This window comes from Echiichthys vipera (assembly GCF_963691815.1).
Source record: "Echiichthys vipera genome assembly, chromosome: 18".
NCBI classification, from domain to species: domain Eukaryota; kingdom Metazoa; phylum Chordata; class Actinopteri; order Perciformes; family Trachinidae; genus Echiichthys; species Echiichthys vipera.
This window is the reverse complement of record NC_139843.1, coordinates 12894408-12910999: the sequence shown is the minus strand read 5'-3', so window position 1 is coordinate 12910999 and position 16592 is coordinate 12894408. Positions and strand designations below refer to the sequence as shown.

At 39.8% G+C, this 16592-nt stretch overlaps 1 protein-coding gene across 1 annotated transcript; it reads left to right on the top strand.

Annotated features, from left to right (window-relative positions):
- Positions 1-5554: 5554 nt before the first annotated feature.
- Positions 5555-14841, top strand: slc4a1b (solute carrier family 4 member 1b (Diego blood group); the record flags this gene model as incomplete). The annotated part of the gene is made up of 16 exons (XM_083933176.1): positions 5555-5711; positions 6055-6190; positions 7562-7634; positions 7972-8014; positions 8147-8331; positions 9257-9467; positions 9567-9770; positions 9851-9999; positions 10174-10368; positions 10507-10755; positions 10871-10960; positions 12001-12167; positions 12277-12518; positions 12632-12801; positions 13854-14027; positions 14115-14841. 16 exons carry the CDS (start codon positions 5555-5557, stop codon positions 14193-14195), a joined length of 2526 nt encoding a protein of 841 aa, XP_083789302.1. The 3' UTR covers positions 14196-14841.
- Positions 14842-16592: the final 1751 nt, after the last annotated feature.

The following is a 16592-nucleotide window of genomic DNA, read 5'->3' as shown; positions in this document are numbered from 1 at the left end:
AGACCTTAGAGGGGTGTTACTGAAAAAGTAAAAAGAAAAGGCAATGCTTCACCAGCCAAATTGATTTTTCAAAACATAGCAACAACTGGAAACCCAAAAATCATAATCTAATTCTTTACTAACTAACTAAAACTCATATAATATAATATACGTAATAGCTTTTTGCAAGCAACTGAGCAGAAAATAAAGCAACTGTGATTAAAAATGTCCCCTTTCATACCCTTGTGATATCCAGATATGCAGTCCGGCCATGTTTTCTGTCCGTTGATTACCTGACTTCTGTCATCGGCCTCCTGCCTTCATATCTGCTGCTGCTCGGCTCTTCAGCAGAGAACCTTTTTCCAGATTTGCCAGATCACCACCCGGCTCCTGCATGCCTCCTACCTGTTACTCCTCTGACTACTTGTTGCTGATGTCCTGCCAGTGACTTCCTGTAAGTGTCCAGTCATGTGATGATGCCTGCTGCCAGCAACGTCTGCTTTAGAAAGAATCACTCATTCAAAAGGGTTTGTTTTTCTGTTGGGACCAAGATAACCGATCTGTGCAAGGAGAGTTATGTCGACCCCACTGATACTCTCTGACCTGTTTCCATTCCATGTGATCGTATAATGTTTGTAGTTGAAGGAGCACTTTTGTGTTCTTCACCTCTGGCTCCGTCTCTCAACAGTTTAAAGATTGCAGTCATGTGAAACGTATAGATTTCTACATTATGAGGCGCTCACATCCTCACCAGCCAAAGTCAAAGTGACATATTATCAGAAAAATTACCTAGTGAAACTAAAATTGACCGTGATCTGTTATTTAAAGAATCCCTCAGAATACATATATATATATATATATATATATATATATATATATATATATATATATATATATATATATATATATATATTATAATATTTGACTTAATGTAGATAGATTAATCTATAAAAAATGAATTTTGATTTATCACAATTATGTATGAAACTATTTATTTTAATAACCTAAAAAGACACATGTGCAAAATTTGCAGAGCAAATTGCATATTTGCATAATTTGCATAATTTGTGTGTATTTGTCTCAACTGATCATTCAAACACAAGTCATGCCTTCCTTTAACATACATGACTAAAGCCCTTTACACACGCATGCAGTGTTTCTATAAGTTATTAATAACACTTTGACTGCTGCTCTGTCACTTTTTGACCTGCCTTTGGGTCGACTCGTCATCATTTTCTGTGTTTCTTACACCCTGCCGGCTTTCCCCTTCACACAGACGTTGGGTCAGTGCTGTTGGGCTCTGTGATTATACCTCTGTTGCCGGCTCAGAGACGCAAGGATGTCTGTCTCCCCATTCAGTCGTAATAAAGGCACAGCAGCCTCACAACAAACCAGCAGTGTAAATGAGGCTTCAGTTTTTACTGGATGTCAACATACCTCAGACACAGGATCATTAAGAGTTTTTGTAAAATATGTGGTATCTCACAGGATGTACAGACTAAGTACCACACAGTTTGTGTTCTTTGATATAAGCATGCATACTTCTTTCATAGTTTCCTATCAGATATCTGTAAGAATGCACATGGGTTTATATTTTCTCTAGATGTCGGTTACGCACATGTGCAGCCATGCATGTGTGAATGCATGTATACATCAAGTGTGTGGAATAATCGCAGGTAAATCCCCTCTGCAACACATTGCTTAATGAATGGGACATCTAAAGGTTGAAAATTTGTTTCATTTTGTTTCATCTCTTTCAGATGGTAAGCTAAGTCATCTTCACTTTTAGTTTTTGCCAGCAGGTTCAGAGCTTTTTGCCAGCTTTACAGGTGATCACTAGTAATAAACTGTCATGTCTCAGGCCTCAGATTCAGGCGATGGACAGATACAAGATACTGACCATCGAAAAGGAAGAGGAGGACAGGAGATTGAAAGGCGTCTTCATCCAAAGTTTCACCCTTCACCCCGGTGTTATTGAAGGTGAGTGTGCAGGTCCGGCACTGTAATCCAAGCCTTTGTTGTCCTCACAAACACAGACATTAAATGTGATAAGATGCTGGTTGGATAATGACACAGTGCGACTGGTTTTCTGCACATACCAAGTCATATGTATTTACTATCAATATTATGGGTGAGACGAGAACACGCCGCTCTGTCAGATGTGTGGTTCAGAGAGAAATATGTGTGCATGCACATGTGTGCGTGCGTGTGTGTGTGTGTTAGTCCCACCCATTATCAGGCAGCATGCGCCCTCACATAAACACAGAGGCAGCTTTAGAGCGGCTGTGTTTATAAAGTCCCACTTTTTTGTCATTCTGGGGTCAGTCACTTGTCACTGCTGAGTGCCTGCAGGAGGTAAGTGTCACCTTTTCTGTTTTATATTGTATTTCCACACGAACGAATGAAAGATATGGGAACTGTTTATTGTCTTATTTTCAGTGCTGCAGTAGGACCATTTTAAAAGATGTCTTACCCAAATTATGAACTTGGCAAATGCTTTTTAAGATTCAGAAGGCATTGAAACTTTTAGATTTTATAACTTTATAATGTGGAACAACTGGGGAGGAAATTTAACATTCATTACATAATGCATCTTTATAGTATACATATATTATACGTCAATGTGTTGCTTAAATGTTATGTTACAACTTAGTTCTTTAGACTTAAAGGAAGGCCTGACTTGTGTTTGAATAATCAGTTAAGAAAAATACACCCAAATTATGCAATGTGGGGGGGAAAGATAAAGTCTGAATTTGCTGAAGAATTAATAGTTATCTTCCCACATGCATAATGCTAATAACACAAACACAGACTTTTTTTTGCACATTTTGCACATGTTGCTTTTTGAAATGTGTGATTTAGATGCATATTTTCATGCAAAACCAAAGCAATACATATACACACACATGTGTTTGAGACACAAATATATACACACACAATATTTGCAGACACTGTGTGCACACTGCACATACACACAATCATGTGACACAATGTATTCATTGTACATATCAGAATGTGCAATTTTTGTTCTTGATGAGTCACTTACACACACGCGCGCGCGCACGCACACACACACACACACACACACACACACATACACGCATTGTCTAGTCAGTCTAATCTGAATCTTCCACCCCTTTGCTCAGCTGTGTTTTGGAAATAAATCATTCTGTTGTCACACACAACTTCAGCGCTCCGGTAAAATCTACGATGGAATGGACACTCTTCAGATATCTTACATAAGACTGAGGTCGCCAACAACGACCTAAATTCACATTTCCTGCACAATTTATCTTAACAATTTAAACATTCATTCAGCTTCAACCTTTACCACTTTCTCACAAAGCTTTTAACAAGTAAATTTAGGATGAACCACATCATTTTGGGTTTCCGAAATCCACTGAAACACACACATTTTAATTCAAATTTTAACACAATTTAACACAAACACTCAAATATCCTATGGGGAACATACTAGCAGTTAATATTATTTACTGTGTTATTGGGGGAAAAAATGTCTTAGTGGTGAAAACAAGAAAGGTTTTTTTTTAACTGGGTCCATTGTGTCTGTTCAGCGGCCTGGTACATCAACACCATCCACAGTGCAGTGTCAGGTAAGACACTCACTGACACACACACACGCACACATACACACACTGTATCCCTACTTCAGGCACACGACATGTATTGATAGTCCAAACATCCTGGGTGAGCCGTCGCTGATGTCCACACCGGAAACTAGTGGCCCAGAGCGTGGTGCCCGCTGGTTGTTGAAGCGGAACGACATGTTTACCTCAAAGACACATAGAAGTGTCACATCCCCTTTCCACATTAGCCCGATCCATATCCGCACGGCTGCCAAGGAGATGAAAAAAATGACAGCAGCTTCATGTGACATTCAACACCCAAAATATCAGCAGTGTTTCTGTAGTGAAGCCTGAACAGGGTTTTATCTGATCCAGCTCTCCTCAACCACAAGTATAACCTTTAGCTGTAGGCAACAACAAGGTTTGTTCAGACTCATTCTAAGAAATGTAGGAAATCACAAATAGAAGACTTTTTTCTGTGCTCCTGTGGCTGAGGAGGTAAAGCAGGTTGTCAACTAATCAGAAGATTGGCTGGATTCTCCAGATTGTATGTCCAAGTGTTCTTGGGCAAGACACCAAACCCAAATTACTCTGTGTGAATGTGCGTCTGAATGATTACATTAGATGATTTTTTTCATGAGATCATGGCATCTCCTATGAATGTGGTCGAAAAACATAACATAAAATAAAATGAAAACAAAAATGCAAATGCAATTAATAACATTACACACACAGTAACAAGGGAGTCATCTTTTAAGACTCACTTTAACCAGAAGAGGTTTTCCTATTTGTTCTGGCCCATTTTAACTCTGTTGTACCCTGATTTTTTTAAAGGTTATTTGTTATCTTTACTGTAAAACCCTTTCTGTGTTTTGAAAAGCATCATCTGCATTACAGCTATCAATAAATCTGAATATTACAGTTGTAGAAATAGTATGTGTTCGCTGACATTAGTTAGTCAGATTGGTAGTTAGTGAGTTTGTTTGTTAATTTTTTCCAGACAGGTTATTCATGCACAATACAACACAACTACAGTTATGAAATTAGTTGAATAATACTAAATCATTATATCAAAAAATCTAACAAAACAACATCAAATGTAATATTCACTGACAGAAAGAAAGGTGTAGGCTGAAGCCTGGGCTTATTGTGCTTAGCTTCCATATTTAACAGCTGTGAAACAAAACAGACACAAATAAAATTTAATAAAAGCAGATTATCAATGTTTGCAATGTTTTATTAACTGTATGTTCTTAAATTCACTCCCATTCATTCGTTCATTTGTTGTACACATATTCCCTACATTGTTCAATTTAGATTAAAAAACAAAACAAAACACATGAACACCTGCTCTCCTTCATTGAAAACAACCATTGGATACAGTCAATGGTTTTCTTATGGACATTGAAACAGTTGAAAATGACAAAAGTTAAATTGCAGCAAGTATGAAGCTTCAACAATCTGAGTTAGATAAAGAGATAATCCACCAAAACCACAGACTTTCTAGTATCTAGTTCCCTCTTGCGTTTCTTCTGGTTCTTTGAGCTGCAGTAGAGGGACAGTAAGAAACGAACTAATGGAATTTGCAACCAAAATAATGTAACTTTGGTAAGAGAGGAGGCAACCAAAAGCCCTTTCAATGTACACGTGGACATGCGTGTGTTGCTTTAAGCCTAAAAATACCTTACATTTACTTAATTTTAAAGCTGTTTGTACTTCGAATTTCCATTTTCAGGTTAGATGATGACTAAATATTCACTCACAGTGAAACACACAGATGAGTAGGAAGTGGCCAGTGGAACCACAGTTGTTCACCACGTGCTTAAACTGTAATTGTAGGGTGTGCATGTTTAATTCATCCGCCTGCCCCGTCCAGATTTGCTCTCTCTGTCGCAGAGAGACAAGCATGTTTTGTCCCAAGTTCATGTCCACATCAGCCAGTGTTCACTTGAGTGTCTTTTCTGTGATTTCAGAGGGACGTGGAGCTAATGAAGGACCAGAAGCAGCAGAGCTACTGGCAGGAGACGGGCCGATGGGCGGGCTATGAGGAGAGCTTTGACCCTCAGGCCGGGGTGTGGGCGTCCTCGAGCATCTCCTACCTCACCTTCAAGAGCCTCATCCAGCTCCGACGCACCATGAACACAGGTCAGTGTGAAAATCAATGAAAACATGGGCACTCTATATATAGTTAGTTTCAGTGATGGAAAGTACCGTAGACTCTTGAAGTAGAACTTTATGCTTTATACACTTCTTCTCACCCACTTTAAGAGGGTAATATTGTACTTTTTACTCCATCATACATGTACGTGACAGCTTTAGTTATTTTGCAGATTCAGAATTGTATTACAAAATATAATCAACATAAACATTATAAGGCATTATTGTAGATTAAACTACCCAGTTTTATCTTTCCTCAAGCCTCAACAACACGACTGGCCTCCTCTTTGTGATCACCTTTGAATATGTTCCTACACGTTTCTCTGTCAAGGTGTGGCAATTTTCGACTGTGAAGAACGAACGCTGGCCAGCATCGCAGAGAAGATGGTCAATGAGATGGTTAAGAAGAAGGAGATCAGATCTGGAGACCGGGAGGGAGTGCTGAAATCTCTGCTTCAAAACCGCAGGTATCCTCCTAAGACATCACCCAACAACAATGACTCAAACATAAATGACCTACATTTATGATGCCGTTATCCAAAGCTGCAAGTGAGTTCCAGTGTAATACTCAGGGAAAGTTCAACACAACACGTAGCTATTGTGGAAATCAAATGTGTAATTATGAAACACCTCTGACCACCAAACCACTGTCCCAATCTGCTCAAGTCTTTATTAAAGGTGACCAATGTGTACTGTAGTTACCTTACACATATAGGCTAAAGGTCCGGTCACTCTAAAAGGGTAGATACTGCCAATGTATTTTTAAATTATTGTTCACTAAGCAAAGACATCAATATGAAAATGTCTGTGCCATTCAGATCAAAGACCACAGAACATATAAGTTTCCCAAGTCCATTTTACTGAGTTTTGAAAGGTTCCATATTATGTTCGCTTTGAGGTTCATAGTTACATTTTGGGTACCTACTAAAACATGTTTACATACTTTAATGTTCAAAAAAGCACATTCTTTTTCTTCTCTTTATCTATAATGTATTGTTCTCTGTCTGATTATACCTGTGGTCACGTTCTGCACCGGTCTCTTTATGCGCCCTTCTCTGATTCTGCATCTACACTCTCAGCGTCTCTACACCATCATAGCAGCTGGGGAATGACACTTTCACTACCTTAAGCCCTAACAGCTGTTTTTAAAAGAAAATTCATTCTCTTTTATAAGCCGCTGTGCAATGAATGATGGTAGTGTGGTGGTGGATTTCGAGCAACCGAGCGTCAAATTGCCCGTTCCTCATTTGCATAAAGTTGAGGCCCAGACTACTTTATGCAAATCAAACGTATCTAGCAAGACTTTCCGCCTCGCGAAGCTCCCAAAATCTTTTAAACTAACTGTTGTCAGCCTAATAGATAGCTTATTTTTTGCATTAAATGTTTTCAGTAACACGTCAGTGAACTATATACGTAATATCAGATAAAGTTTACAAACCAGCAACCTTTTTGGTCTGTTTTGAAATCCAAGAGCAGTCAGCCCACGAGTGAAGCGTTTGTCTAACCTATGGCAGGTGTAGGAGGGTGTAGCCTGTTTTCTCAGTTTCTTATTGGTCATTTTGAGGAAATTGAAGACTGCTAATGACAAGCCCATCAAGTGTGCAAAAACGCCACTGTGGACATGTATCATTAGCCTGGTTCTGCCCAAAGGTAACATAATTTGCATACCTAATCACCTATTTTGTGGAATGATTGCTTAGACAGGTCAAAGTTTGCACACACTCTTCTCCTGAACAGGAGACTACCAGAGAATAATTAGTAAGGTCTGTCATCATAACAACTCATTCTTCAGGCTGACACATTAACAGCCAGTGACACATGCCATTTTCTCCCTCCAGCCAATCGAATGACCCAGAGAACCAAGCCCTGACTGATGGGATGGACCTACAGAAGTTTTCAGTCAAGGACAGGGTAGGTTCTTCCACTGATCATATCATCCACATGAATGTATGATTGGTGATGACATAATCTGATAACATGACAACGGTGAGATGATGGCAGAATTACGTACTGCACTTATTTTATGTATGTAACTAGTGGATCTTATTTAGTTTTAAATGATGGGAAACAAGTCTTGATATCTTATGTAAAATGTAATATTGTAATCAGATCTGACCTGCTGATTACATTTTTATGAACAGATTATAAGCTACACTTTCCAAATGCCATTTAAAAAAATAGTGATATTAATGTGGATGGGAAAGTCTAATGTTTCTTCACTAAGCTTGTTCATTCTGTGTTCCTCCAGAGAGATGAATCTGACAGTGTTGAAGCCTCCATGGTGCTAGTAGGTAAGCCAGTGTTTGCATCGTTGTCATTTAGGATCTGGAGTACAATGTGTTTGTTTCTGCAGAAGCGTTGTATGCGTCTTTAAGTATATGAGAGGATCTATTAGTGAATACATTTCTGTCTCTTTGAACCAGGAGCCTTGGACTTTCTGGAAAGGCCCACAGTCATATTTGTGCGTCTGAAGGAAGCGGCGGTGCTCGACTCAGCCTTGGAAGCCCCGGTGCCCGTACGCTTTGTCTTTGCTCTGGTTGGCCCCGGCAGTACTGACATGGACTACCATGAGACTGGCCGTGCAATGGCAGCCCTAATGGCTGACAAAGTGAGTTACCTGACACTTTATACAGATAAAAATAGACTTATCTTAAAGGTGCTCTACTCAAAACGGCTCCAAGCGGCTCTCCCCAATGTGTGAATTCAGAATGCTTTTTCACGGCCGGACGTCCATCTCAACTAACAACAGAGAAGCTCAGAACACAACACACGCAGAGGGAAAGTGACTTCATACTATTTTCTTTACTCCACTGTATCTTTACATAGAAAATAGTTGTTTGCTTCTATTTAATTTTCTGACTACAAGTACAGTGACTTCAAAGGTTGAGAACATGGGATGGTATCTATGCTCCCCAGTGTTGCTCTTCACACTTTTCTAACATCTATGTATGGAGTTCCTCACGGCTCCATTATAAGACCAATTCTTTTGTCTCTTTATGTACTATTTAGGCCACATTGTCAAACAGCATGACATTTTGTTTAATTGTTACACAAATGATACTCAGCTGTACTGCAGATCATCTGATGGAGCTGAAATTATTTTCCCTGTATAATTTTCAAGGTGCTGTTAAGGCTTGAATGGCAGGATATATTTATACATAATTTAGATTGTTCAGATGGACAGGATTTATCAATACAAAACACTCAATTTTAGAACAATTTAAAATGATGCAGTCATAAATAGAATGTAGAAATATACTGCCATTATGCAACAAAATTATTGATAGTATGAAATGGATATGCACACTATGTCATATCCTTCTTGACCCTGCAATATTATTATTAATATTGTAACTTGAAGTTGCTAATGGAGGAATTGTTGGGTCTCCGTAAATCATAAATAAGCCATAAAGTGTGGTCTAGACCTACTCTATATGTGAAGAGTCTTGAGACAATTTTTGTTATGATTTGGCACTAAAAATAAAATTGAATTTCAGTGAATCTTAATATCTCCTCCACTATCTCTATCCAAGGTGTTCAATCAGGCAGCATTTCAGGCAAAGAGCGCCCGTGAGCTGACGGACGCTGTGGCCGATTTCATGGACTGCAGCATCGTCATCCCACCCACAGAGATCCAGAATGAAGCGGTGCTCAGCTCCATAATCAACTTTCAGAAGAAACTGCTGCAGGACAGGTCCCAGTCCTCTGTATCCGCGCTCCGTCGGGACTCCAAACCTCGCCGGGGTGAATGCTACCGTATCAATAGACACCAGTAGCACCTACTAGAGCTCTAGATTTCACACACACGTACGCATAAACAACATTGAAATTATTTTCCCACAGTTTCTATTTCTACTGGTCCCCCACCTGAAGACCCCCTGTCCCGTACTGGTCGCCCGTTTGGTGGGATGATTCGAGACGTAAAGAGGCGCTACAAGTACTACAAGAGTGACATTACAGATGCTCTCAACTCCCAGGTTCTTGCTGCCGTCATCTTCATCTACTTCGCGGCCCTGTCTCCTGCCATAACCTTTGGAGGACTGCTGGGTATGTAGGCATATTTGTTTAATTTGTAAGAGACGATTTCTTGTGCATGCTATAAAAATACTTTTATCTCATCTATACAGCCGATAAGGTAGACAACATGATGGGCGTTTCAGAGCTCCTCATCTCCACCAGCGTTCTCGGGATCATCTTTTGCTTCGTTGCTGCTCAGCCCGTCCTGGTCATTGGTTTCTCTGGTCCTCTGTTAGTGTTTGAGGAGGCCTTCTTTGCCGTAAGTTATAACTCTGAATCATGTAGGTGAACTGAAGAGTCTCTTCTGATCCATATAATCCCGCTGAGTTAGTTTTTGTGACAAATTTGTAATATATATCATTTTTGAATAGCCAATTGCTCAAATTAATTTGCTTGGTCGGAGTTCAACTCATCCACAGTTATCTTCATCCAGTTCTGCAAGTCCCAGGATATTGAGTATATTGTGGGGAGAGTGTGGGTTGGAGTATGGCTGGTCATCATTGTGGTGATCATCGTGGCCTTTGAGGGCAGCTTCTTGGTGCGTTTCATCTCCCGCTTCACCCAGGAAATCTTCTCCATCCTCATTTCCCTCATCTTTATCTATGAAACATTTGCCAAGCTAGGGAGGGTAAACCACCTTCATCCATTTCACACGTTTCATATGTCCAAATTAAAGCCGAGACACCTCATTTCTGTGATTATAGTGCTGTCTTTCATGGCCAAATTATAATCTTTATTCATCTACTCTCTTCTGATCTCTCTTTAGATCTTTAAGGCTCATCCTTTGATTCTGAATTATGATCATGTGAATGAAACTCTAGAAAATCCCTGGCACCCAAAGGTGGAAGAGATGGTCATGTACGACAACGCTACTGGCAACATGACTGTTATTGTCAACACTATTAAGCCACCTTACCCCAACACAGCCCTGCTCTCCATGTGCCTCATGTTAGGCTGCTTCTTTATTGCGTATTTCCTGCGCCAGTTCAAGAATGGCACTTTTCTTCCTGGAAAGGTGAGTTGGGTCCACAGGCAGTAAAAACTTCAAAAATGTTTACAAATGAATTAATTATCAACTGTTTATTTAAAATTTGAAATCTTTGACCATTGATCTTATCTGTGCTTACCAGGTCAGACGTTTGCTTGGTGACTTTGGTGTGCCTATTGCCATTTTCCTCATGATTGTCGTGGACTACAACATTAATGATACCTACACTCAGGTTTGCCCATCAGCCTAGTTTATGTGCTAAATATATGCATAATTCACCTGAAATGGTAATGGATGAATTCACATTTTTAAGTCAGTCAACAATACTCAGGTGCCCATATACATAAGTTGTTACATTAATTCCATTTAGCTGACACTTTTATCCACACTTTTAGAAAGAAGAGATAGAGAAAGGTCTCTACCCATCTTTTCGTGAGCCAAGATACAGTGGGAACCAGTGTGTTTTTCGTCCGCGACAAAGGGTGTCTTGGGTTTCTGCTGTCTTGATTTCAATCGGGAGCTCATTCCACCATTGTGGGGCCAGGACAGTGGTCTGAATTTTATTGGGGTAGCTGGTCCCCCCTTGTAGTGTGAGGACAGCAAACCATTTGGCAGTAGCAGAGCATAATGGCCAGGCTGAGGTGTATATTTTGACCATCTCCCAGATGTAGCAAATGCCTGAGCCATTCGCAGCACAGAAGGCAGGGACCAGTGACTTCAACTGGATTTGAGCCACCACCAGTAGCCAGTTCAGGGTGCGGAGGATAGGTGTAGTGTGAGAGAAATTGTTCATAATGGCCAATAAAAGATCAGTTCCATGTGCTTTCAGTCTGTGTGTTGGGGGACAAAATCCACATCTTTCTGTGCAAAAATACATTTACATTTGAAGCTAATATGAAGCTTTACTTTACCAAATCAATCAAATCAAGTGAATTTACTCCAAAGATTATTCTACTTTTCAGTACAAAATTCACCACTGGGAAACACTAAAAGTACTAAAATGTGTGTATCTTTGAAATATTCACTTGAAATGAATAACTCAGACTGCTGAAGCCTCATATTATCTCCAGATTAACTGGACACCCCCTGCCATCACTTCCATTGAGAGCACATCAGGAAGGGATATTTTAATGGCCAGTATGAGCAAGTGACAAATTGCACACGCACATGTGGGCACTATTGTTTTAAGACAGAGAAGAATTGTGAACCTATCCTTTAAAACTCACCAGATTTAATAGATTTAATCAAAGACTGCTGGCTTTTTCTCAACAGAAACTGGTGGTTCCCAAAGGTCTGATGGTGTCCAACCCATCCAAAAGGGGCTGGCTAATCAATCCCTTCGGGGAGCACCAGGCTTTTCCTGTGTGGTTGATGTTTGCATGCTGCGTCCCAGCCTTGCTCGTCTTCATTCTGATCTTTCTGGAGTCTCAGATCACAACGTGAGTCGTTACATCTCGACAACGACATCACTTCCTGAATTATCAAGCTCAGAAAACATTACATGTTTCATGTCAACCAGTCTTGATTCCTATGTTGTATCTGTTAAAGTCTGATTGTGAGTAAACCTGAGAGGAAGATGGTCAAAGGCTCCGGTTTCCACTTCGACCTGCTGGTTTTAGTCGGATTGGGAGGGATCAGTGCAATATTTGGCGTGCCGTGGCTCAGTGCTGCCACGGTGCGATCTGTCACCCACGCCAACGCCCTCACTGTCATGGGCAAAGGAACAAAACCTGTGATTGAGAAGGTGATGGAGCAGAGGGTCAGTGGCATTCTGGTGGCGTTGCTGGTTGGTAGGTGCTGTCTGATCGTCCATGTGTCTTTTAAATCTTCGACTGCATGTCAAAAAAATCTGTCTTTAAAACAGAGTACATCATCCTTTATCTGAATGCCTATTTGTGTCTAGGTCTTTCAATTCTGATGGAGCCCATCCTAAAGATGATTCCGATGTCTGCCTTGTTTGGGATCTTTCTTTACATGGGAGTTACGTCACTCAATGGCATTCAACTGTGGGATCGTATTTTGCTTCTGCTCATCCCTAAGAAATACCACCCTGATGAGCCCTACGCCACCAGAGTAAGAGGGATTACATAAGTACTAAAGTGCATAGTGCATGATGCTTTAGAACTCTAGGACTGTTGCTGCTTCACTTTAAATGGAAAATGCACCATATAGATCAGTATTTGTGTAAAAAGAGTAATGTTATTGAGAATAATGGCACAAAATAATAAAAAAGAGTAAAAAGGACATTATGTGGTCATTCGACTAGCACAAAAGAAAATGGCGATTGTTTTTAGTTGTTAAGCTGACTTACTACACACAGTCTTGTGTGTCTCAGCTTGTCAGGATGTGCGCAGACCTACGCCCACATTGTGGTTCTATGGGTATGATTTCATGCTTCTTGTGGTCAGCAGCGAGCGGACAGTATGTACAGTCCTTGCAAATATCTCGTTGTTAATACCTCTCAGCCAACATTTAATCAAAGCATGCCACTTTTAAAGCGCTGTGAAATTTGGATTGGCATATTTGCACTCAGACCCTCTGGGTACAGTTGCCCAGGTCACGATTGCACAATGTCGCTAATATTTCTGTAGCCAGTATAGAATGAAAGCATGGTGGAATTAGAAAGCGTACAGCTGGTTGGCTAGTTAGCTGGCTAATTTCATCATGCTTTCATGCTACATTGGTTAAAGAAATAAAAATTGTCACTCATCCGCTGATAGCAATGGGCTTTTCTACAGTGTGACATAATGTGTGAGTAAAGCATTACATTGTTAAATTTGACTCTCTATACTTCATGACCTTACTAATAGTCACTCGCTCTACTGCTTATTTGATCATTTCTGCAAAACCTCACCTCACTGCTTGTCGCAAGTCGGTTTATGCAGAAGTTCACACGTTGCATTGGCATTGGTACACATACAAATTACCCAAACTCATCTTGCTATGTTCCTTTGAATGGGAATGTCCTTTCTACTCATATTATTTTTATGAACAATTCTCTTATGTGAACACAGACCTTATGCCACATGTGTTGGCATCTATTCTACTCTTAATCACATCAGAAGGCAAAAGTACTTGCGTGTAGTCATGAAGTCTAACTAATATTCCTGACACGTTGGCTACAGGTGAGCACAGGACGAATGCACTTGTTCACAGCCATCCAGATTGTGTGCCTTGCAGTTTTGTGGATTATTAAATCAAGTCCAGTATCCCTCGCTCTTCCCTTTATACTCATCCTCACCATCCCTCTACGCATGTTTATGACCGGCCGTCTCTTCACTGAACTGGAAATGAAATGTGTAAGTGGATACCTCCTGTCATCTAAATATATTACTGCAGATGTAAGCGGCATTAAGCATTCATTTTTCTGTCTGTTGTGTTTGTAGTTGGATGCTGATGACGCCAAAGTGACTTTTGAGGAGGAGCCTGGGCAGGATGTATACTGTGAATCTCAGATGCCATTGTAAATGTCTTCCTTGACATAGATCATGCCAGCAATACTTTTATTTTGACAAATATATATATGATGGTATAAGTGGCTTAATTGAATGTTTCATCTACCTATGAGCACAGACATATTTGAGTGTTTTTTTCATGAAAAATGCAGATATAAATTCTATCTTTAAAGAGTCTATGGATAAACATTAATATATTGTAAAAATGGTCTTAACAGTTCTGGACAGTCACTCAGGTAAATTATTTGTATTATATTGTCTCATTTCTAATAGCCTTTGCTTTTCCCACTACTGATGCTGGAAATATTCATATAACATCAATGTGTTTTTACAAAAAAAGAAAGACACAGACGATTAAAAGAGACACTCATCCATCAAATAAAAAATTCTCACACACATTGAATGTAATGTTGATACATGTGACACTTAAGTCATTGTTGTACTCGCCTGATGTGAGTAAAATCCAAACTCTGAATGAAGTAATACACGATTTTGAAGGCAATGATTTAAGACAAGTGTGGCTATTGTAGCAAGAATGATCAAACTAGTAACACTGGAGAGCAACACCACTCTATCGTAATACACAGAGAGAGAAAACTGTGAATTTTTGTGTGTTGTTGAGTTTATATTCTGTGTTATGCTGCTGTCTCCTTGTCTCATTAAATAATTTAAAAAACCTACTTCCCAAAAGATTCATCAACTTCATTTTATTGGTTGTGGTTGGCTTTTACTTCCGGTTAAGGGAAGCAGTGACCAATAAAATGTTCTGTCAATCATATCTATTGCTGTTTACATATTGATCATTGATTACTTCTCACTTTGACACCTGTACAATAATGAAGAATATGCCTGGGACCATTTTGGGGGTGCTCTGAAATCTAATAAATCTTTATCTAGCACATGTACGGTATTTGATGCAAAGTTCCATCCATCCATCTTCAACCACTTGTCCCTATCGGGGCCATGGGGGGGCTGGAGCCGATCCCAGCTGACATCGGGCGTGAGACGGGGTACACCCTGGACAGGACGCCAGTCTATCACAGGGCAGAGACAAACAGAGACAGACAACCATTCACACCTACGGGCAATTTAGAGTCATTAATTAACCTAACATGTGCATGTTTTTGGACTGTGGGAGGAAACTGGAGAACCCGGAGAAAACCCACACAGACACGGGAAGACCATGCAAACTCCACACAGAAGGGCCCCAGCCCAATTTTGAACCAGGAACCCTGTTGCTGTAAAGGCAACAGTGCTAACCACCACACAATGCTGTTGTGGCAGCAATATGATATAATATAATATGATGTAATATTATATTTGAATTGAATAAAGATATATATATATATATATATATATATATATATATATATATATATATAATAAAGAGATATTTCAAGCAGGTTATTAACTAAAGTAGATGATGTAATATAATGCAATATGATATATATTGTATAATATAATGTAATATAATATCAATAAACTAGTGAACTACTAAGTGAACTTAACAAATAATATAATACAATATGTATATTTGCAGTGATTCGGCCAAGCAGAGGATGTACTTTTTTACAGCAGCTGAGGAAACACGGCCTGCCGCAGGATCTTATGACCATCTTCTACACTGTGGTCATTGAGTCCTCTGCACATCTAATACCGTCTGGTTTGGAAGTTATTCATGGACTTCAGCGCACCATCAGGTCAGCTGAGAAAATCGTTGGTGTCCCCTTGCCCTCCCTCATGGACTTATATCTTGCAAGAACCAAAAAGCGGGCTGGGAAAATTACTGAAGACCCCACTCACCCTGGTCACAATCTCTTTGAGCTCCTCCCCTCTGGCAGACGTTACAGATCTTAGTAAACCAGCAAAACTGGACAGAAAAACAGCTTCCTTCCCTTTGCTATCAAAGGGAATAGCCCTGGACCTCTGTGCCGTCTAATAAAATAAAATAAAAAACATAATGATGATGAAAATAGTCCAGTACAGAAGAATTGTATGTGGTTGCATTACCAGCAGCCACAGATGCAACAGTGTAGCAGTGAAAACCGCAGAATTCTGACGAATCCACACTGACAAGTAATACCTTTCAGAATCAAACTCAAAAAAGACTGACTTGCAGGTGTTTCGGTTTAACAGTGACCCTGTTTACTGGCAATTTTCAGCTGAGTGCCTCTGCGGTTGCCTTAGTGACTGCAGATGATGAAAACTCCTAGTATAAAAAGGAGATACTCTGAGGGAAACAGGTACGTGGCTACCGAGCTGATCTGTTGTACTGCCTCTTAAATCTAGCTCTGCATATGTTCATTCTGTACATTTGTTTTTGATATGTATACTTATATATAAGACCCTACTTCATATAATACAAGGATGAATACATATATTTATATTGTATATATCCATACAACTTTT